Source organism: Pseudophryne corroboree, chromosome 3 (assembly GCF_028390025.1).
Source record: "Pseudophryne corroboree isolate aPseCor3 chromosome 3, aPseCor3.hap2, whole genome shotgun sequence".
NCBI lineage: Eukaryota > Metazoa > Chordata > Amphibia > Anura > Myobatrachidae > Pseudophryne > Pseudophryne corroboree.
This window is the reverse complement of record NC_086446.1, coordinates 469,630,558-469,653,944: the sequence shown is the minus strand read 5'-3', so window position 1 is coordinate 469,653,944 and position 23,387 is coordinate 469,630,558. Positions and strand designations below refer to the sequence as shown.

At 45.8% G+C, this 23,387-nt stretch overlaps 1 protein-coding gene across 1 annotated transcript in view; it reads left to right on the top strand.

The window, feature by feature from the left end:
• GLP2R (glucagon like peptide 2 receptor) overlaps positions 1-23,387 on the top strand; it is a 310,415-nt gene that overhangs the window by 171,794 nt on the left and 115,234 nt on the right. The window contains exon 6 of the mRNA XM_063960765.1: positions 23,092-23,251. Coding sequence (XP_063816835.1) covers positions 23,092-23,251 — 160 coding nt within the window. The remainder of the gene's footprint in view (positions 1-23,091; positions 23,252-23,387) is intronic.

Genomic DNA, 23,387 nt, shown 5'->3' with positions numbered 1-23,387 from the left:
GCCTGGATAACTTGTTTTCACAATCCCCTCCCCTTAGTCCTAGCTGCACAAGCTCTATGGATTTGAATGAAAGACAGTTGGGCTGGTATTCAGTTCTTTCCACCCCCTTCCACCCCATTCTGTTTCTGCTGAAGGGCTGGGTATAGTAATTTCAGCTTGCTACCCCCAGTGTAAAAAGGGCACCCAACCCTTTACACAGTTAAACCTAATTACTATGAGCGTGATATGTGCGATAATGGGGATCACTTTAGAAAGGAGATTGGGCATAATATATCATTTGAATACCGCCCTTGATGTCTAATGCATGAAAGGTTTTAAAATGTCTTGGAATAGTGTGGTTGTCTACTTTATTTTGAATACTTTGTACATGTTCCTTTTTTCTATGTATTTTAATTTACAAGGTCACTCCAAAATGTACATAACCCATATCATGTTACAGTTTATCATATCCATAATGGGATTTGATCTAGAAATGTTGAAATGAGTAACACTACGTGTACTATGGGGTAATTCCAAGTTGATCGCAGCAGGAATTTTGTTAGCAGTTGGGCAAAACCATGGGCCTAATTCTGAGTTGATCGCAGCAGCAATTTTGTTAGCAGTTGGGCAAAACCATGTGCACTGCAGGAGGGGCATATATAACATGAGAAAAAGAGAGAAAGGTTTGGATTGCCCTATAGTGGTGCACACAATTATGTATTAAAATATAACTTTTATTATAATGTACTAAAACCAGCGAATTTTAAAAGAAATATAGAATAGTGTACATAAGAAAGAAATGATGTTTAAAATAAGAAGCTGCGCACTAGATGTCACTGGATTGCCTTGTATAATGGTATTTATATGTAGTCAAGAGTGTACTAGAAATGTGTGACTCATATAAACACATCCAATATTTGTGACTCTCATTCACACTTTCATTTTCTTCTAGCCTTAGGTGGAATTCCTAAATTCTTATTTTTAATCCCTCCCAGGATTAAAATATAACACCATTAGAAGAAGCAGGATTCCAGATGTCGTTCTGAACAGTATATTGTTACGCCAATTAATATCACTTGCTGTGTGCAGTATTTATAATAATAAATGGATCAAACAAATAATGTGTATGTTGTTATTCTATTCCACTAGGGCTCACAATAAGTGTCCAGGTTATGTTATAAACTCTTATTATCACAAATGTGTACTCCTGAGCTTCATGAGTGGTGTTGTAACCACTGAGAAAGAAACATTTAAACACTTGGATACAACTGTATCTTCTGCAAGAGAAACAGCACCTGTCAGTTCAAGGATTGAATTCCTAACAGTATCAATTCTTTCAAATGTAGCAAGTGATAGATACAATTACCCCCAGTCTCACTGTTACATTACATAGGCTCTTCCAGAGCTGTAATAATTGCTGACGGTGAATAATCTCTTATCAAAGTGGTGTTTTGTGTCACATTCTTTCCCTCAGAATTATTATACGCCCATAAGTATTTGTGATCCATATGAAATCATTTCTATTTGTCTTTATTTCTCTGTGTTGTACCTGAAAATAATAAAGGCTCACCCCGTTCTTATCTATATATAAGCTTATTTATGGATCACACACTATTCCTATCTGTCTTCTGACATGACCCAGGAGTGTGTATACAGCAAACATAAAGCTTTCCACCATTATAACCCCGATTCCCTAGTATGTTCGGCACCTTATGATTTTCTATTCAGCAGATTTCACAATCTCTGTGATCATATATCATATGCTGTAAATAGGTCCGTGATAACTATGAAATCATCATATTGGTCAATCATATCATTAATGACCTGACACGTATTTAATTCTATGATCCGTAATATCTGATATATACACGTGTATACATTTAATGACTGATGATGTTTGTGATAATACTTTATTGAGAAAGCCCTACAAGTATTTTTTCAGGTACACAGGATGGATCAAGCATGATGTAATTCCATCAAAATGGACTATCACATTCCCTTTATTTGGGTTCCATAAGCATGAGCACACAGATGTTGGTGTGAGTATAGTTACACCCTTCTACATAGCCTTATGGACAATAGCTTAAATCAGTTCACAGCACACAGTGTGTTTTTGCACTGAGCATTAGGGTATATCATAAACTTAAGATTCAACTGCTTCCTACAATTCGTCTGTAATCCCTGCAGCATGCAGGGGATGAGACACACTTGAGTTATATATGTATACACAATCCTCCCTAATCTATCTTCATAACTGCATAATCCAATGACTATCTAAAGTGCGCAGCTAGCCTGATGCACGCTTCGCTGTTTGCTTGCTCTGATGAAGCAAACAGCGAAGCGTGCGTCAGGCTAGCTGCGCACTTTAGATAGTCACTGGATTATGCAGTTATGAAGATAGATTAGGGAGGATTGTGTATACATATATAAATAAAGTGTGTCTTATCCCCTGCATGCTGCAGGGATTACAGACGAATTGTAGGAAGCAGTTGATTCTTAAATTTATGATATACCCTAATGCTCACTGTGCAAAAACACACTGTGTGCTGTGAACTGATTTAATCTATTGTCCATAAGGCTATGTAGAAGGGTGTAACTATACTCACACCAACATCTGTGTGCTCATGCTTATGGAACCCAAATAAAGGGAATGTGATAGTCCATTTTGATGGAATTACATCATGCTTGATCCATCCTGTGTACCTGAAAAAATACTTGTAGGGCTTTCTCAATAAAGTATTATCACAAACATCATCAGTCATTAAATGTATACACGTGTATATATCAGATATTACGGATCATAGAATTAAATACGTGTCAGGTCATTAATGATATGATTGACCAATATAATGATTTCATAGTTATCACGGACCTATTTACAGCATATGATATATGATCACAGAGATTGTGAAATCTGCTGAATAGAAAATCATAAGGTGCCGAACATACTAGGGAATCAGGGTTATAATGGTGGAAAGCTTTATGTTTGCTGTATACACAATCCTGGGTCATGTCAGAAGACAGATAGGAATAGTGTGTGATCCATAAATAAGCTTATATATAGATAAGAACGGGGTGAGCCTTTATTATTTTCAGGTACAACACAGAGAAATAAAGACAAATAGAAATGATTTCATATGGATCACAAATACTTATGGGTGTATAATAATTCTGAGGGAAAGAATGTGACACAAAACACCACTTTGATAAGAGATTATTCACCGTCGGCAATTATTGCAGCTCTGGAAGAGCCTATGTAATGTAACAGTGAGACTGGGGGTAATTGTATCTATCACTTGCTACATTTGAAAGAATTGATACTGTTAGGAATTCAATCCTTGAACTGACAGGTGCTGTTTCTCTTGCAGAAGATACAGTTGTATCCAAGTGTTTAAATGTTTCTTTCTCAGTGGTTACAACACCACTCATGAAGCTCAGGAGTACACATTTGTGATAATAAGAGTTTATAACATAACCTGGACACTTATTGTGAGCCCTAGTGGAATAGAATAACAACATACACATTATTTGTTTGATCCATTTATTATTATAAATACTGCACACAGCAAGTGATATTAATTGGGGTAACAATATACTGTTCAGAACGACATCTGGAATCCTGCTTCTTCTAATGGTGTTATATTTTAATCCTGGGAGGGATTAAAAATAAGAATTTAGGAATTCCACCTAAGGCTAGAAGAAAATGAAAGTGTGAATGAGAGTCACAAATATTGGATGTGTTTATAAGAGTCACACACTTCTAGTACACTCTTGACTACATATAAATAACATTATACAAGGCAATCCAGTGACATCTAGTGCACAGCTTCTTATTTTAAACACCATTTCTTTCTTATGTACACTATTCTATATTTCTTTTAAAATTCGCTGGTTTTAGTACATTATAATAAAAGTTATATTTTAATACATAATTGTGTGCACCACTATAGGGCAATCCGAACCTTTCTCTCTTTTTCTCTTGTTGATCTATTTTGCCTGTGGTAGCACCCCCCAAACACATTTCTGTATATTATCAATACGTCATGATAACAATATATGGGGGTACATCCATTTGATATGAATTAACCTGTGCGACTAGTATCTATATAGGAGATATAACATGTGCAGAGAGAGTTAGATTTGGGTTGAGTGTATTCAAACTGAAATCTAAATTGCAGTGTAAAAAATAAAGCAGCCAGTATTTACCCTGCACAGAAACAAAATAACCCACCCAAATCTAACTCTCTCTGCAAATGTTATATCTGCCCCCCCTGCAGTGCACATGGGCCCTCATTCCGAGTTGTTCGCTCGCAAGCGGATTTTAGCAGATTTGCTCATGCTAAGCCGCCGCCTACTGGGAGTGAATCTTAGCATCTTAAAATTGCGAACGATGTATTCGCAATATTGCGATTACACACCTCGTAGCAGTTTCTGAGTAGCTTCAGACTTACTCGGCATCTGCGATCAGTTCAGTGCTTGTCGTTCCTGGTTTGACGTCACAAACACACCCAGCGTTCGCCCAGACACTCCTCCGTTTCTCCAGCCACTCCTGCGTTTTTCCCGGAAACGGTAGCGTTTTTTCCCACACGCCCATAAAACGGCCTGTTTCCGCCCAGTAACACCCATTTCCTGTCAATCACATTACGATCGCCAGAACGATGAAAATGTCGTGAGTAAAATTACTAAGGGCATAGCAAATTTACTTGGCGCAGTCGCAGTGCGGACATTGCGCATGCGCATTAAGCGGAAAATCGCTGCAATGCGAAGATTTTTACCGAGCGAACAACTCGGAATGAGGGCCATGGTTTTGCCCAATTGCTAACAAACTTGCTGCTGCGATCAACTCAGAATTACCCCCATGTGCACTGCAGGAAAGGCAGATTTAACATGTGCAGAGAGAGTTAGATTTGGGTGTGGTGTGTTCAATCTGCAATCTAAATTGCAGTGTAAAAATAAAGCAGCCAGTATTTACCCTGCACAGAAACAAAATAACCCACCCAAATCTAACTCTCTCTGCACATTTTATATCTGCCCCCCCTGCAGTGCACATGGTTTTGCCCAACTGATAACAAAATTCCTGCTGCGATCAACTCGGAATGAGGGCTTATAGTGTGCATATTTGCATATATTGCAGTCATTGCAATTGAAAAAACGAGTTTTATGGTAAGAACTTACCTTTGTTAAAACTCTTTCTGCGAGGTACACTGGGCTCCACAAGGAATGGACAATGGGGTGTAGAGTAGGATCTTGATCCGAAGCACCAACAGGCTCAAAAGCTTTGACCTTCTTCCCAAGATGCATAGCGCCGCCTCCTATATCACCCCGCCTCCGTGCACAGGAGCTCAGTTTTGTTAACCAGCCCAATGCAGTAGCAAGTAAAAGAGACGACAACTGCCAGTTGCCACAAACACCACACTCTCCCGACAGGTGACGTGTCAGCGGCTAATGCCATACCAACCCAAAGAAGCTAAGTACGTCAGGGTGGGCGCCTTGTGGAGCCCAGTGTACCTCGCAGAAAGAGTTTTAACAAAGGTAAGTTCTTACCATAAAACTGCTGCGGGGTACACTGGGCTCCACAAGGAATGGAAAATGGGGATGTCTTAAAGCAGTTCCTTATGGGAGGGGACGCACTGTAGCGGGCACAAGAACCCTGCGTCCAAAGGAAGCATCTTGGGAAGCGGCAGTATCGAAGGCATAGAACCTTATGAACGTGTTCACAGAGAACCACGTAGCCGCCTTGCACAATTGTTCAAGGGTCGCACCACGTTGGGCCGCCCAAGAAAGTCCAACAGACCGAGTAGAATGGGCCATAATGTGATCAGGAGCAGAGAGACCAGCCTTCACATAAGCATGTGCAATCACCATTCTAATCCAGCTGGCCAGAGTTTGCTTGTTAGCAGGCCAGCCCCGTTTGAGAAACCCAAACATAACAAAAAGAGAATCAGATTTCCTAATAGGAGCAGTTCTCTTCACATAGATACGGAGAGCCCATACCACATCCAAAGACCGCTCTTTGGGAGACAGATCAGGAGAAACAAGTGCCGGAACTACAATCTCCTGATTAAGGTGGAACGAAGAAACTACCTTAGGTAGGTACATTGGCTCCCATTCCCCTACAGAATCCTCTTCAAACTCCTCACCCTCACATACAAGGCCATCTCTAATTCCACTGCTCCCTACATCTCCAACCTCCTTTCCCTTCATACTCCCTCCCGCCCCCTACGGTCGACTAATGACCGTCGCCTCTCCACCGCCCTGGTCACTGCTTCCCATGCACGAGTTCAGGATTTTTCCCGTGCTGCACCCCTTCAGTGGAACGCACTCCCCCGCTCCATTAGACTCTCCCCGACCTTGCAAAGCTTCAAACAGGCACTAAAAACCCACCTATTCATCAAAGCATACCCTCCCGATGCATAACCCAGTGCTGAAGCCGCGCCTCCACCCCCCTGCCTCATGCCGTGAACATCTCAGCTTTGCTTGCATACTGCCATCAGGCTCCCTCCCACTTGCCTGCACCTCTTGTCATCTGTCTGTCGCCCCTCCCCACTAGATTGTTAGCTCTTCAGAGCAGGGCCCTCTTTCCTCTTGTTATCTAAGCCCTCGTCTCGACACATTTCACTCGCAGCTCTCCCCTACTCAATGACCATCTTTATCCTGCTAGTAAAGGCTCATCTCCATCTATGGCCACCAGCCTCTAGTAGTACGATGATCACTCCATCAATACTTACATCTTAGCTGTATTATGTCTTGAGAACGTGTGGTGCTCTGTTACCTGTACTCTATTTCTGTTATTTCTCTAACGTCCTAGTGGATGCTGGGAACTCCGTAAAGACCATGGGGAATAGCGGGCTCCGAAGGAGGCTGGGCACTCTAGAAAGATCTTAGACTACCTGGTGTGCACTGGCTCCTCCCACTATGACCCTCCTCCAAGCCTCAGTTAGATTTCATGCCCGGCCGAGGTTGGATGCACACTAGGGGCTCTCCTGAGCTCTTAGAAAGTTATAGTCTTAGAATTTGCTATTTTCAGTGAGACCTGCTGGCAACAGGCTCACTGCAGCGAGGGACTAAAGGGAGAAGAAGCGAACTCGCCTGCTTGCAGCCGGATTGGGCTTCTTAGGCTACTGGACACCATTAGCTCCAGAGGGATCGACCGCAGGCCCAGCCTTGATGTTCGGTCCCGGAGCCGCGCCGCCGTCCCCCTTACAGAGCCAGAAGCAAGAAGATGGTCCGGAAAATCGGCGGCATGAAGACATCCTGTCTTCACCAAGGTAGCGCACAGCACTGCAGCTGTGCGCCATTGCGCCTCATACACACTTCACACTCCGGTCACTGAGGGTGCAGGGCGCTGGGGGGGGGGGGGGCGCCCTGAGGCAGCAATAAAAACACCTTGGCTGGCTAAAATACCTCAATATATAGCCCCTGGGGCTATATATGAGGTAAGTACCCCTGCCAGAATCCCATAAAAAGCGGGAGAATAGGCCGCGAAAAAGGGGCGGAGCCTATCTCCTCAGCACACTGGCGCCATTTTTCCCTCACAGCTCGGCTGGAAGGAAGCTCCCTGGCTCTTCCCTGCAATTCTACAGTACAGTAAGAGGGAAAAGAGAGGGGGGGGGGGGCATTAAAATTGGCACTGTATACAGTATATTATATAAAAAGCAGCTATTAGGGACATAACTCAGTTAGTCCCTGTATATATATAGCGCTCTGGTGTGTGCTGGCATACTCTTACTCTGTCCCCCCAAAGGGCTTTTGTGGGTCCTGTCCTCTATTTGAGCATTCCCTGTGTGTGTGGAGTGTGTCGGTACGGCTGTGTCGACATGTTTGAGGAGGATAATGATGTGGAGGGGGAGCAGATGCCTTTAGCAGGGATGTCACCCCCTGGGGGTCAGACACCTGAGTGGATGGTATTATGGCAGGAAATGAGTGCACGTATAGACTCCTTACATAAAAAATTTGACGACATGCCGACTGTGGGACAGCCGAGTCTTCAGCTCGTGCCTGTCCAGGTGTCTCAAAAGTCATCAGGGGCTCTGAAACGCCCGTTATCTCAGGTGGCACAAGTAGATGTCGACACGGATACTGACACCAGTGTCGACGACGATGAGTCAAATTTAATGCCCGTTAAGGCCATTCACTGCATGATTGAGGCAATGAAAGAGGTGTTAAATATTTCTGATTTACATCCAGGTACCACAAAAAAGGGTATTATGTTTGGGGAGAAAAAACTACCTGTAGTTTTTCCCCCGTCAGATGAATTAAATGAAGTGTGTGAAGAAGCGTGGGCTTCCCCTGATAAGAAATTGGTAATTCCTAAGAAGCTACTAATGGCGTTCCCTTTCCCGCCAGAGGATAGGTTACGTTGGGAAACACCCCCGAGGGTGGATAAAGCGCTCACACGTTTGTCTAAAAAGGTGGCACTACCGTGCCAGGATACGGCCGCCCTTAAGGAACCTGCTGATAGAAAGCAGGAGGCGATCCTGAAGTCTGTATATACACACTCAGGCATTATACTCAGACCAGCTATTGCGTCAGCATGGATGTGCAGTGCTGCCGCTGCGTGGTCAGATAAACTGTCAGAAAATATTGACACGTTAGACAGAGACACGATCCTGCTAACAATTGACCATATAAAAGACTCAGTCTTATACATGAGAGATGCACAGAGGGAAATCTGCCGGCTGGCATCTAAAATAAGTGCATTATCTATCTCTGCTAGGAGATGCTTATGGACTCGCCAGTGGACTGGAGATGCAGATTCCAAAAGGCACATGGAAGTCTTGCCTTATAAGGGGGAGGAATTATTTGGGGATGGTCTCTCCGACCTAGTTTCCACAGCAACGTCTGGGAAGTCAGCATTTTTACCCCATGTCCCCTCACAGCCTAAGAAGGCGCCATTTTATCAGGTTCAGTCCTTTCGGTCCCAGAAAAACAAGCGGGGAAAAGGAGGGTCTTTTCTGTCAAGAGGCAGAGGCAGGGGAAAAAGGCTGCAGCAAACAGCAGGTTCCCAGGAACAAAAGTCCTCCCCCGCTTCCTCTTCCAAGTCCACCGCATGACGGTGGGGCTTCACAGGCGGAGCCAGGTACGGTGGGGGCCCGCCTCAGGAATTTCAGCGATCAGTGGGCCCGCTCACAGGTGGATCCCTGGATCCTTCAAATAGTATCTCAGGGATACAGGCTGGAATTCGAGGCGACTCCACCCCGCCGTTTCCTAAAATCCGCCTTGCCGATTGCTCCCTCAGACAGGGAGGCGGTGCTAGCAGCGATTCACAAGCTGTATTCCCAGCAGGTGATAATCAAGGTACCCCTACTTCAACAAGGCCGGGGTTACTATTCCACACTATTTGTGGTGCCGAAACCGGACGGTTCGGTGAGACCCATTTTAAATTTGAAATCCTTGAACACATACATAAAAAAATTCAAGTTCAAGATGGAATCGCTCAGGGCGGTTATTGCAAGCCTGGACGAGGGGGATTACATGGTATCCCTGGACATCAAGGATGCTTACCTGCATGTCCCCATTTACAATTCTCACCAGGAGTACCTCAGATTTGTGGTACAGGACTGCCATTACCAATTCCAGACGCTGCCGTTTGGACTCTCCACGGCACCGAGGGTATTTACCAAGGTTATGGCGGAAATGATGATACTCCTTCGAAAAAAGGGATTTTTAATTATCCCATACTTGGACGATCTCCTAATAAAGGCACGATCCAAGGAACAGTTGTTAGTGGGAGTAGCACTATCTCAGGAAGTGCTGAGCCAGCACGGCTGGATTCTGAATATCCCAAAGTCACAGCTGGTCCCCACGACACGTCTAATGTTCCTGGGAATGATTCTGGACACGGCCCAGAAAAAAGTGTTTCTCCCGGAGGAGAAAGCCAGGGAGTTGTCTTCTCTAGTCAGAGACCTCCTAAAACCAAAACAGGTATCGGTGCATCACTGCACGCGGGTCCTGGGAAAGATGGTAGCTTCTTACGAAGCAATTCCATTCGGCAGGTTCCATGCCAGGATTTTTCAGTGGGACCTGTTGGACAAGTGGTCCGGATCGCATCTTCAGATGCATCGTTTAATAACCCTGTCTCCACGAACCAGGGTGTCTCTTCTGTGGTGGCTGCACAGTGCTCATCTTCTGGAGGGCCGCAGATTCGGCATACAGGACTGGGTCCTGGTGACCACGGATGCCAGCCTACGAGGCTGGGGGGCAGTCACAAAGGGAAGAAATTTCCAAGGACTATGGTCAAGTCAGGAGACTGCCCTTCACATAAATATTCTGGAACTAAGGCCATCTACAATGCCCTAAGTCAAGCAAAATCCCTGCTCCTACACGAGCCGGTGCTGATCCAGTCAGACAACATCACGGCAGTCGCCCATGTGAATCGACAGGGCGGCACAAGAAGCAGGACGGCGATGGCAGAAGCCACAAAAATTCTCCGATGGGCGGAGAATCATGTACTAGCACTGTCAGCAGTGTTCATCCCGGGAGTGGACAACTGGGAAGCAGACTTTCTCAGCAGGCACGACCTCCACCCGGGAGAGTGGGGACTTCATCCAGAAGTCTTCCAAATGATTGTAAATCAATGGGGTCGTCCACAGGTGGACATGATGGAGTCCCGCCTAAACAAAAAACTAGAGAAGTATTGCGCCAGGTCAAGAGACCCTCAGGCGATAGCTGTGGACGCTCTAGTGACACCGTGGGTGTACCGGTCAGTTTATGTGTTCCCTCCTCTACCTCTCATACCAAAGGTATTGAGAATAATAAGAAAGCGAGGAGTAAACACAATTCTCGTAGTTCCGGATTGGCCGAGAAGAGCGTGGTACCCGGAACTTCAAGAGATGATCTCAGAGGACCCGTGGTCTCTGCCGCTCAGACAGGACCTGCTGCAGCAGGGCCCCTGTCTGTTCCAAGACTTACCGCGGCTGCGTTTGACGGCATGGCGGTTGAACGCCGGATCCTGAAGGAAAAGGGCATTCCGGAGGAAGTCATTCCTACGCTTATTAAAGCCAGGAAAGATGTTACGGCAAAGCATTATCACCGCATATGGCGGAAATATGTTGCATGGTGCGAGGCCAAAAAGGCCCCAACAGAGGAATTTCAACTAGGTCGATTTCTGCATTTCCTGCAAGCAGGAGTGAATATGGGCCTAAAACTGGGCTCCATTAAGGTACAGATCTCGGCTCTGTCGATTTTCTTTCAAAAAGAACTAGCTTCAGTACCTGAAGTTCAGACATTTGTGAAAGGAGTGCTGCATATTCAGCCCCCATTTGTGCCTCCTGTGGCACCTTGGGATCTCAACGTGATGTTGAGTTTCTTAAAATCACATTGGTTTGAGCCACTAAAAACCGTGGATCTGAAATATCTCACGTGGAAAGTGGTCATGTTATTGGCCTTGGCTTCAGCCAGGCGAGTGTCAGAGTTGGCGGCTTTATCATGTAAAAGCCCTTATCTGATTTTCCATATGGATAGGGCAGAATTGAGGACTCGTCCCCAGTTTCTCCCTAAGGTGGTGTCAGCGTTTCACCTGAACCAGCCTATTGTGGTGCCTGCGGCTACTAAGGATTTGGAGGACTCCAAGTTGCTAGACGTTGTCAGGGCCCTGAAAATATATGTTTCCAGGACGGCTGGAGTCAGAAAATCTGACTCGCTGTTTATCCTGTATGCACCCAACAAGCTGGGTGCTCCTGCTTCTAAGCAGGCTATTGCTCGTTGGATTTGTAGTACAATTCAGCTTGCACATACTGTGGCAGGCCTGCCACAGCCAAAATCTGTAAATGCCCATTCCACAAGGAAGGTGGGCTCATCTTGGGCGGCTGCCCGAGGGGTCTCGGCTTTACAACTTTGCCGAGCAGCTACTTGGTCAGGGGCAAACACGTTTGCAAAATTCTACAAATTTGATACCCTGGCTGAGGAGGACCTGGAGTTCTCTCATTCGGTGCTGCAGAGTCATCCGCACTCTCCCGCCCGTTTGGGAGCTTTGGTATAATCCCCATGGTCCTTACGGAGTTCCCAGCATCCACTAGGACGTTAGAGAAAATAAGAATTTACTCACCGGTAATTCTGTTTCTCGTAGTCCGTAGTGGATGCTGGGCGCCCATCCCAAGTGCGGTTTATCTGCAATACTTGTACATAGTTATTGTTAACTAAATCGGGTTATTGTTGAGCCATCTGTTGAGAGGCTCTATTGTTTCATACTGTTAACTGTGTTTCATATCACGAGTTGTACGGTGTGATTGGTGTGGCTGGTATGAGTCTTACCCGGGATTCAAAATCCTTCCTTATTGTGTACGCTCGTCCGGGCACAGTACCTAACTGAGGCTTGGAGGAGGGTCATAGTGGGAGGAGCCAGTGCACACCAGGTAGTCTAAGATCTTTCTAGAGTGCCCAGCCTCCTTCGGAGCCCGCTATTCCCCATGGTCCTTACGGAGTTCCCAGCATCCACTACGGACTACGAGAAACAGAATTACCGGTGAGTAAATTCTTATTTTATTTACTGTAATGCTATGTTTTGTCTCCCTGTACTGTCCTTTGTACGGCGCTGAGAAACACATGTGGCGCCTTATAAATAAAATGTAATAATAATAATAATAATAGCCGGGAAGAGTCCTAAGAACCGCCCGGTCACGGTGAAATATCAGATATGGGGAACTACAGAACAAGGCACCTAAATCCGACACTCTTCTAGCTGAAGCAATAGCCAGCAGAAACACCACCTTAAAGGAAAGCCACTTAAGGTCTGCTGAACCAAGAGGTTCAAACGGAGACTCTTGTAATGCCTCCAAAACCACCGACAAGTCCCAAGGAGCCACAGGCGGGACATAGGGAGGTTGGATACGCAACACACCCTGAGTAAAGGTATGCACATCAGGTAAGGTCGCAATTTTTCTCTGAAACCACACCGACAAGGCAGATATTTGAACCTTGAGGGAGGCCAAACGCAGGCCTAAGTCCAGGCCCTGCTGAAGAAAAGCCAACAACTTGGCTATACTAAACTTGGGAGCGTCATAATTGTTAGATGCGCACCAAACAAAGTAAGAATGCCAGACCCTATAGTAAATCCGAGCCGAAGACGGTTTCTGGGCCTGCAACATAGTTTGAATGACCGCCGTCAAAGACAGCCGGGCTAGGTCCTGGTAGACACAGGGGCCCTGAACGAGGAGGTATGGGCGTTGTGGAAGTATAATTGGACGCTCTGACGATAGGCCTTGCAGGTCTGAGAACCAGTGCCGTCTGGGCCACGCTGGAGCTATGACAAGCAGAATTCCTTTTTCTTGCTTGAACTTCCGAATTACTCTGGGCAGGAGTGACACCAGAGGGAACACGTACGGCAGCCGAAACCTCCATGGTACCGCTAGCGCATCAACGAATGCTGCTTGAGGATCCCTTGTCCTTGCTCCGAAGACCGGAACTTTGTGATTGTGTCGAGACGCCATCAGATCTACGTCTGGAAGGCCCCACCTTTCCACTATGAGTTGAAACACGTCTGGATGGAGGCCCCACTCGCCGGCTTGCACGTCCTGATGACTGAGAAAGTCCGCTTCCCAATTCAGGACTCCCGGAATGAATATTGCCAATATGGCCGTAGATGGCGTTCTACCGACTGTAGAATCCGTGAGACTTCCTTTATTGCCAAATGGCTTCGAGTGCCGCCTTGATGATTTATGTAAGCCACTGTGGTGGCGTTGTCCGACTGTACTTGAACAGGACGGTTCTGAATTAAATGCTGGGCCAGGTTCAACGCATTGAAGACCTCCCGCAATTCCAGAATGTTGATCGAGAGGAGAGATTCCTCCTTGGTCCACCGACCCTGAAGGGAGTGTTGTTCCAGCACCTTGCCCCAACCTCTCAGACTGGCATCTGTCGTCAACAGGACCCAGTTGGATATCCAGAAGGGACGACCCCCTGCACAATCGTTGGTCCCGGAGCCACCAGTGTAGCGACAGACGGACCTCCGGAGTCAAGAAGATCATTTGAGATCTGATATGGTGAGGCAGGCCGTCCCACTTGGCTAGAATCAGCCTCTGGAGGGGGCGAGAATGGAATTGAGCATACTCCACCATGTCGAATGCTGATACCATTAGGCCCAGCACCTGCATTGCCGAATGTATCGACACTTGCGGACGAGAAAGGAAGCAACGAATCCTGTCCTGAATCTTCAGGACTTTCTCCTGAGACAAGAACAACCTCTGGTTGTGAGTGTCCAACAACGCTCCCAGGTGCACCATGCTCTGAGCAGGGACCAGGGAGGATTTCTTTCAGTTGATGAGCCACCCGTGGGCTTGTAGAAACCGGACCGTCATATCCAGATGACGCAGGAGAAGATCTGGGGAATTTGCCAGGATTAACAAGTCGTCCAGATACAGCAGTATCCTGACCCCTTGACGGCGGAGTACCACCATCAACACCGCCATAATTTTGGTGAAGACTCGCGGAGCCGTTGTTAAACCAAAAGGTAACGCCCGAAACTAGTAATGTAGGTTGCCAATAGCGAACCTCAGGTATTGTTGATGTGACACTGCTATAGGAATATGCAGGTAAGCATCCTGTATATCCGGGGAGACCATGTAGTCCCCAGGTTCCAAGGCCAGAACTATAGAGCAAAGGGTTTCCATATGGAACTTGGAAACCTTCACAAACCTGTTCAATGCCTTGAGGATGAGAATGGGCCAGGAGAACCCATTAGTTTTGGGACTAGAAACAGCGGAGAATAGTACCCCCGGCCCCTCTGAGCAAGAGGCACCTGTACTACGACTCCTGTATCCAGGAGGGTCTGTTCAACCGAATGTAGAGTTGTTGCCTTTGTCTGGTCCAAAGGGACGTCTGTCTGGCAAAATCGATGAGGGGGTCGGTATTTGAAGGCTATGGCGTAACCTCAAGTGACGACTTCCCGTACCCAGGCATCTGAAGTGGTCTTCAACCATTCCTGGGTATACCCTAGAAGCCGGCCCCCCACCCTGGGATCCCCCAGGGGGAGGCACGCCCCGTCATGCGGCAGGCTTATCGGTCTTGGCAGCTGGCTGACGGGCAGCCCAGGCTCTTTTGGGCTTCGGCTTACCAGGTTTGGAAGTGCGGGCCTGCTTATGGTACGCCTGACCTTTTGCTTTACCTGAAGGACGAAAGGGGCGAAATGACGTACCTCTAGCCTTCGACACAGAAGGAGCGGTATTAGGCAGACAGGCAGTTTTGGCAGTAGCCAAGTCAGCCACAATCTTATTTAAGTCCTCCCCAAACAGAATATCTCCCTTGAAAGGGAGTACCTCCAGGGTTTTTCTAGAGTCCATATTCACAGACCAGGATCTCAGCCACAATATCCGGCGAGCCAGGACTGACGTAGTAGAGGCCTTGGCTGCTAGGATACCGGCATCAGAAGCCGCCTCTTTAATATATCGAGAAGCTGTGACAATATATGACAAGCATTGTCTAGCATGGTCAGAAGAGATTTCAGCTTCTAACTCCAAGGCCCATGCTTCAATAGCCTCTGCAGCACATGTAGCTGCAATAGTGGGCCTTTGTGCAGCACCCATGAGGGTGTAAATCGCTTTCAGACAACCCTCCACACGTTTATCCGTAGGCTCTTTTAGAGACGTGACGGTAGTGACAGGTAGAGCTGAGGAAACCACCATCCTAGCCACATGCGAGTCTACTGGAGGAGGCGTTTCCCAATTTTTAGACCGCTCTGGCGCGAGTGGATAGCGAGCCGCATCTTCTTTTGAGGCACAAACTTCGTACCCGAGTTTTCCCAGTGTTCCTGACATATATCCACTAGGTGGTCAGAGTGAGGTAAAACTTACTTAACCACCTTCTGACGCTTGAACCTATCTGGTTTCTTAGGAGGGACGGATGGCTCAGGATCATCCGTAATCTGCAGTATTAACATAATAGCCTCCAAAAGATCAGGAACATCCACATGTGAACTACCCTCCCCATCAGCCGTATCTGAGTCAGAACCTGAGGGGCCAGTAAATGTGCCGTCTTCATCAGACGAGGTGTCAGTGACAGCAGTGGATTGTGAGGAGATAAGCGCTCGCTTAGAGGACCTCTTGGACCTAGGCGAGCGTTGGTCAGACTTTTTAGTAGTCAAGGACTGGTTCAACTTCTTCAACTGAGCAGATAAATCGTCCGCCCACGGCGGGCTAGCTGCAGGGACCACATACGGTTGTACCGGCATTGGGGCTCCCATAGGGGGAGTTAGTTTATGAACTAGCTTATGCAGTAGCGTGGAAAAAGTGGCCCACAGTGGGTCAGAACCAGAGCCCACAGCTGCTATATTCTCCTCATATGGCCCTGTGGCGTCAGCAACACCGGCAGTGTGTTCAGTCCCAGAACCGTTACCCTCAGACGCAGACATGATATAACTTGCAGTATGAGGTTAACACAGTACAATTATCAGCAGCACTATACCTCTGAACCCAAACCCTTGCGCAGTGTAGTCAGCATTAGCAGAGATAAAGGAGAGATATGGTGACTAAATCACAGAGAAAAATACGTAATACAGTATATCTTTGTGAAAATCCTATATTAGATAACACCTGACCCACCAAGCCCCCTCAGGTTATGGAATACAGGGATAGCAGGTTGAGTGAAAGACACGAAATGGACACCACTCAGCTATCAAATGCACACACAGAAAGTCACAGTTTGTACAATGCAGGGGTTATTACAGACAATAATACTGCACTGGACTAGCTTACACAGCTATATAACAATAGATATAACAGTACACAGTAAGAACTGGATGTATATCACAGGGTAATTGTACTAGGAAACCCTGACTAAGTGCACTCTTTCTTAACTATCACTGTCTAAAAGGCAGGTAGAATACTTAAGTGTCATGTAAAGTCACAGCACTGACAACCACGCGGCTTTACATAGGAGGATTTGCCCAAGCAGTCCCAGGAACAGTGAGCTGAGGTATAATGGTGCCGCAGACACTGACAGGGACTGAGAAAAGACAGAGATGCAGCTCCAGGGTGGGAACACTTGGTAGAAATGGTGCCCTGGGGCTGGGGGAGGGGCTTCAGGTCTAAGCCTTATCCCCTCTGCTGGCAAAACCACCGGGTACTGTGGGCGATATAAGAATTGGCTTAGAGAGAAAACCTGACCTGCGTCCATGCCCTGGTGATCTACTGGGATCGCCTGTACTGCCACAGTGTCCACCGCCAGCACGTGGCCCGCCTCCCATTGACCACGCCGGATCGCGATAAAGACCGGGTCCCGCAACCGGGATCCACTTACCACCTCCCTAAGCGCAGCCACGCGATCCTGGAGAGCCCCAGCCGTGTGTGTCTAACGTGAAGAAAACCGGAGCCTCCGCTGTAGGTACCTGGCAACCAGGGCTCTGGAGTGTACAGCGCCGCTGGGGAGAGCTGGAGCTGCAGCAGTCAATGTCTACTGACATCCAGCACAATCTGTGCCTCTGCTGCAGCCCTTGTAGTCTTCTTTTTTCCTCAGAAAAAGATTTTGCTAGAGCTGCTATGAGCAGCTTTTCCTGTCACATGCTTGCTACTGCAAGCACCAACTACAAACTGAGCTCCTGTGCACGGAGGCGGGGTAATATAGGAGGCGGCGCTATGCATCTTGGGAAGAAGGTCAAAGCTTTTGAGCCTGTTAGTGCTTCGGATCAAGATCCTACTCTACACTCCATTGTCCATTCCTTGTGGAGCCCATTGTACCCCGCAGCAGAAAAACCTTTCACTGGTTGATCACAGATTCCTTTCTTCTCAAGTCTTTTTTTTGTAAGCATACTCTGGGCAAGATAATCCTTGAGGGGAATGTGATTTGTACTGTATATTAATATTTATAAATGATGAATACTGGTTCAGTTTTTTACTGGAAATAGCGGTAATTGAAACGCGTTGAATGCTACTGACTAGACTACTTACCTACCACTCACCAGATAAGCTGTGTTTTTTCTATCTTAATGTAGGGGCATTTGTTATTTGGCCAATATATTGTGTTAAACTATAGTACAATATCTTTTGTAATTGTCTCTTTTATACATGGTCTCACTGACTGAAAATATATGAACATGAACCTTTATAACTGATTTATGTCCAAGCTGATCAATCAGACAATTGGATTCACTTGTTTACCCAAAACGCAAGCGAATAAAAAGTGGATATGTCCACTTCATATGGTACTTCTTGGCGTTGGTGAAGGTTTCTATTTTTGAATCATGATTTATTGCACTAGAAGGCGCTGTTCTCACTTTTTCCTTCTAGACTTGAAAAACCGCTTGAATATCGGTCAGTAAGAGCATATCGGCCACCCTTCGCTAAGAGAGTGTAAAGTGACTTTATTGTATTGGATCATCAGTACCACCATATTTTTCTGATTATATATATATATATATATATACACATACATACACACAGTATATACACTGCTCAAAAAAATAAAGGGAACACTAAAATAACACATCCTAGATCTGAATGAATGAAATATTCTTATTAAATACTTTGTTCTTTACATAGTTGAATGTGCTGACAACAAAATCACACAAAAATTATCAATGGAAATCAAATTTATTAACCCATGGAGGTCTGGATTCGGAGTCACACTCAAAATTAAAGTGGAAAAACACACTACAGGCTGATCCAACTTGAAAATTCAAACGGGTGATGACGTCAATGCGTTTCATCCCGTTAATTCTAAGGACTTCCTCAAGACTCAAGACTCTTGAGGAAGTCGCGAGAATTAACGGAACGAAACGCGTTGAGGTCATCACCCGTTTGAATTTTCAACCGCTGCATGTGTCACTGTGTCTCTGGCCGCTTCTGCCGCTTCTGCCGCTCTCATCTGTGCCGGTCTTCTGCCGCCCGCTCCTGCCGCATTCGCCTGTGCCGTTCTGCTGCCGCTTGCAGTGTGTGTCGTACACTGAGGACACTTACACCTACTGCTCACTGAATACTGTGGCTCTTTGGACGGTGTTCGCTACAGCATTGACGGCTTGCTACGATCTCCATCGCCTCCAATTGTGTGCTTACAAACGCTGCCCGCCAGCCTGGAACTATCTGAGGTATCCACTTGGAAAATTAATTCCCGCACTTGTGCTACAATGCTTTAGTGGAGGACACTTCCAGAAAAGGGTAACTATTAATCCCGCTTGATCGGGTAAAACACGTATGGAGGACTAATCCTGCACTGGGACGCCAGTGACAGGTTAAATAGGAGACATTCATTTATTTATTTTCAACTGCTATTTAGAAATGAGAAATATGTGGCATTAACGGCAAATGAACCAAGTTATTTAAAGCTCTTATATTAATTAGCTATCTTTGCAACAATTATTGGTTGAATTAATCACAAGTAAAAGTGGCTCTATATTGCAATATTTTATTAACAAAGAATGCACACTGGTTGATATATGTTAACATTGAGCTGATACATTTTATCTTGCATTTTTAACAAGTGTAACATTATAAAGTGTAATATTATTTGTTCTTAGTAAATGGTTATATTATAACAAGTCTCTTGATTTTTTAGTAAAAGCAAACACCCATTAAATTATCACTGTGATTAGAGTCACTGAAGCGCACCGACACCTCCGATTGTATTATAATTTCCACCTGTTGTCTATTCCATTTGCACAACAGCATGTGAAATTGATTGTCAATCAGTGTTGCTTCCTAAGTGGACAGTTTGATTTCACAGAAGTGTGATTGACTTGGAGTTACATTGTGTTGTTTAAGTGTTCCCTTTATTTTTTGGAGCAGTGTATATTGTGGTAAGAGGGCTTGTGTCTCACCACAATTGCACATTCTGCACAGCTGCAACAGGAGAAACAGAGGTCCGGGTTTTCCAGCTCACTCAGAGACAACAGGAAGTCAGGTGCATGAGAGGGGTTTAAAATTTACAAACACCAACAATGCATTGCACTGATGCCTATTAGGGGCCAGTGAGCAGGGATCAGTTTGCAGCACCATGGACTATGGACATTGGCCGTGCCAGAGAGCATGGTATTTGTGTGGCTGAAAGACACTACAGAGGACTGATAATGGCGCACAAGAAGTGCTAGGGCTTTATATGTTTGTGTTTGTATTTTTCTGTTTGTACCTGTGTGACCAAGCCCAAGTCTGAATATACTCTACACAGTGTCTGCTACCAGTAAAGACGCTGTGTAGTAACCGGAATACCTGTGTTCCCCTATTTGAATAATGAACTGCTTTGCAACTGCCACTGGCAAGGAAGTCCAGGAACAGAGTATTGTGTCCTCCATCCTCCACAACTTGGTATCGCCCGCACCATGCATTTTTTATAGCCCCCGCTGGGTGGGCTGTATTTATTTTCCTCTGTGAGGGAGGAATTCCCAATAATCATTTCACTCCTTTTAACCCCTTTGTGGATGGAATTTTGTAAAATCCCTTCTTAGTGGGTACGTCACAAAACCAGGCTGCTGTCAAAATTTCAAGTTCATGGTCCTTATGGTTCAGGAGATTTTGTGATGAGCCAGTGGTATTTGCCACATATATACAGTCTATCTATCTATCTATCTATCTATCTATCTATCTATCTAACTACAGTGATAATCTTGGGTAATAACTTGGTAATTAACTCAGTAGACGGGTTCATTAGCTCAGTGTGTAGGCGCGTAATCAGGATCACAGCTTTTCAAGTAAATAAATTAAAGTAAAGCTTTACTGGCAGCATAAATGAGACAAAAACATCAAACAGCCTAGCCCCTGTGTAGGGCACTAACTCACTTCTTAGCCCCTCACTACAGCTGTGTCCTCATACATCTTGCCTTAATACACCATGTATTTGGCGATGCCTGGCATGAGTGAGCTGACAGGTCCCGTGCAACTTCGTCAGTGTCGGGCATCTTATTATGCTGAAAATGTATCTTATTTGCATCACTGTGTAAATAGGATGCACAAGCAGACTGTATTAATTAAAACGATATGCGGAATGCCTATATTCAGTGTGCAACTTCGGCTATATCTGCATACAAAATGGTATGTACATTACAGTGTTTTCTAGTAAACACTGTAGCGTAGCATTTCGTATGCAGATACAGCTGTGGTCACACATAGAATATAGGCATTCCGCATATTTAATCCACATAGGCTGCTTGTGCATCTTATTTGCATTGTTTTGTGAGTAAGATGCATTTTAATGGAAAAGGTCACACGTCAGATGATCAGGGCTACCGAGTGAAGGCACAGCATGGCGTGACTAGAAGGGCTGTTTAACGTGCAGGGAGGAAATAAGTGGACACATCTGCACTTAGGGGGTGATTCACACCTGATCGCTGCTGTGCATTTTCGCACAGCAGGCGATAAGTAATAGACTGCACATGCGCATGCGTATGCACCGCAATGCGCACGTGCAACGGCAGACAACAGGCATCACTGGTCAGCGACAGACTGGTGCGAAAAATGCAATCGCACAGCCATTTGCATGCTGATTGACAGGAAGAGGCCATTTGTGGGTGGTAACTGACCGTTTTCTGGTAGTGTCAGGGAAAACGCAGGCATTCCCAAGCGTTTTCAGGGAGGGTGTGTGACGTCAGCTCCGGACCCGATCAGACTGTTCTCATCGCACTGAAGGAGTAAGTCCTGGGCTGCGCACAGACTGCACACAGTAGAAAATCATTCAATGGTGAGTGAGGTGCGAACGGATTTGCATCTGTCCGCAGACTGAGGGATTTTTAGCAGCTCGGCGTACACATGTGATCACACACATGCATGGCGAATATACACTCCCCTTGGGCGGCGACTATCTGAACGCAGGACAGCAATATTAGCAGCACAGCGATCAGCTCTAAATCACCCCCTTAGACAGCTATTCTGCAAACAAAGTCTCTCACAAGGGCCCTCATTCCGACCTGGTCATACGCAGGCAGATTTTTGCACTGCTGCGATCAGGTAATTGCCGCCTACAGGGGAGTGGGTAAACGCTGTGCAGGGACTGATCGCTTGTGTAGAGAGCTGCACAAACAAAAGTTTGTGCAGTCTCTACACAGCTCAGGACTTACTCAGCCGCTGCGACGATCCGGCCTGGAGGTGACGTCAGCATCCCTCCCTAGAAACAGCCGGGCACGCCTGCATTCGGCCGGACACTCCTTCAAAACGGTGAGTTGACACCCCCAGCCGGCCTCTTCCTGTCAATCTTCTTGCGTTCGCCACTGCAGATGCTTTCTTCGTTCTTTTTGTCGCCTGCGCATTGTAGCCCACACACATGCGCTGTTGAGACCCGATCGCACGGCTGCAAAAAACTGCAGCGTGCGATCGGGTTGGAATGACCCCCAAAGTATCAAAGTCTTGCCTGCTTCTTGCAGGTACGTTATATCACAGGCTCCAGCCTGGCTTGGCTGGCTGCCACTTCTACTCACATACAGTCTCAGTTTTCTGGTTCTCCCTGCCTCCTGCAGGTATGAACTCCGACTTCCTAGCCTACTCACATACAAGGCTCACTGACCTGGCTTATCAGTAACATAAGCTTAGTCACAGAGTGTGGTGGACTTTCCTGTCTCCTACAGGGTTAGACACTGGCCTCCTGGCCCCCAATGGTTTCCGAACACACTGGGCTCTTTGACTGCAGCCTGACAGGCTTTCAAAACCCCTCTTGGGCTGGATAAACAGGTAGCAGTGTCTTCTGGACTGACCACTGTGCAGCCATTAGGTCTACGCCCACCTGACTTTTCTTCCCTGTGTGGGTGAATCCCTCCTGTCCCACACAGAAAAATGCAATTATGCCACTGAAAGTTGAAATTTTAATTTGTAACACTTGGGCCACCTATTTTTCCACCTCCACTACCCTCTCATGTTAAAGCTGGCTAAACCAATGATGAACCCAATCAGCATATAGCAATTTGCAGTCATTCATTGCCTGAGCCATTTACCTGAAACATTTTAGCTGTATCTATGTTAACTCACCAACCCCTTGTTTCCTAAAAACATTTTATAGGGTCAATTATACATGTTGTATTTATTTATTTCATTTTTTGTTATACAATCACAGTAACCTCTCTGGCTTTCTCATATTTTAAAGCAGCACATTAGAACTACATATTGTTTGGAATAGCCACATCTCTCTGTATTGTTCGAAAACAATTAATAATAAGCAGTATTCTTTTTATTGCATGTGTAAATATCTGTCTGATTTTGGCATTTCCAGAAAACTTCACTGTACCAGAAATTATATCCACATGAATCTCTTCGCTTCGTTTATTATGAAAGCTCTGGCTGTCCTTATAAAAGATATAGTCCACAGCACCCATCACACCCCAAAAAAGCTCAGAGATGAAGATGAATGGCTTTCTATCATAAGACCAGAGGTAAAGAATCACCTACTTGAAAAAAAAAATCACTGATGTACTCTTTTAAGTGTTCTTCATGTACCACTGTTTGTATCTAAAGGAGACACCAGCAAATCTACTTCAGATTTCTAATATTAATGCTGGACATCCACGG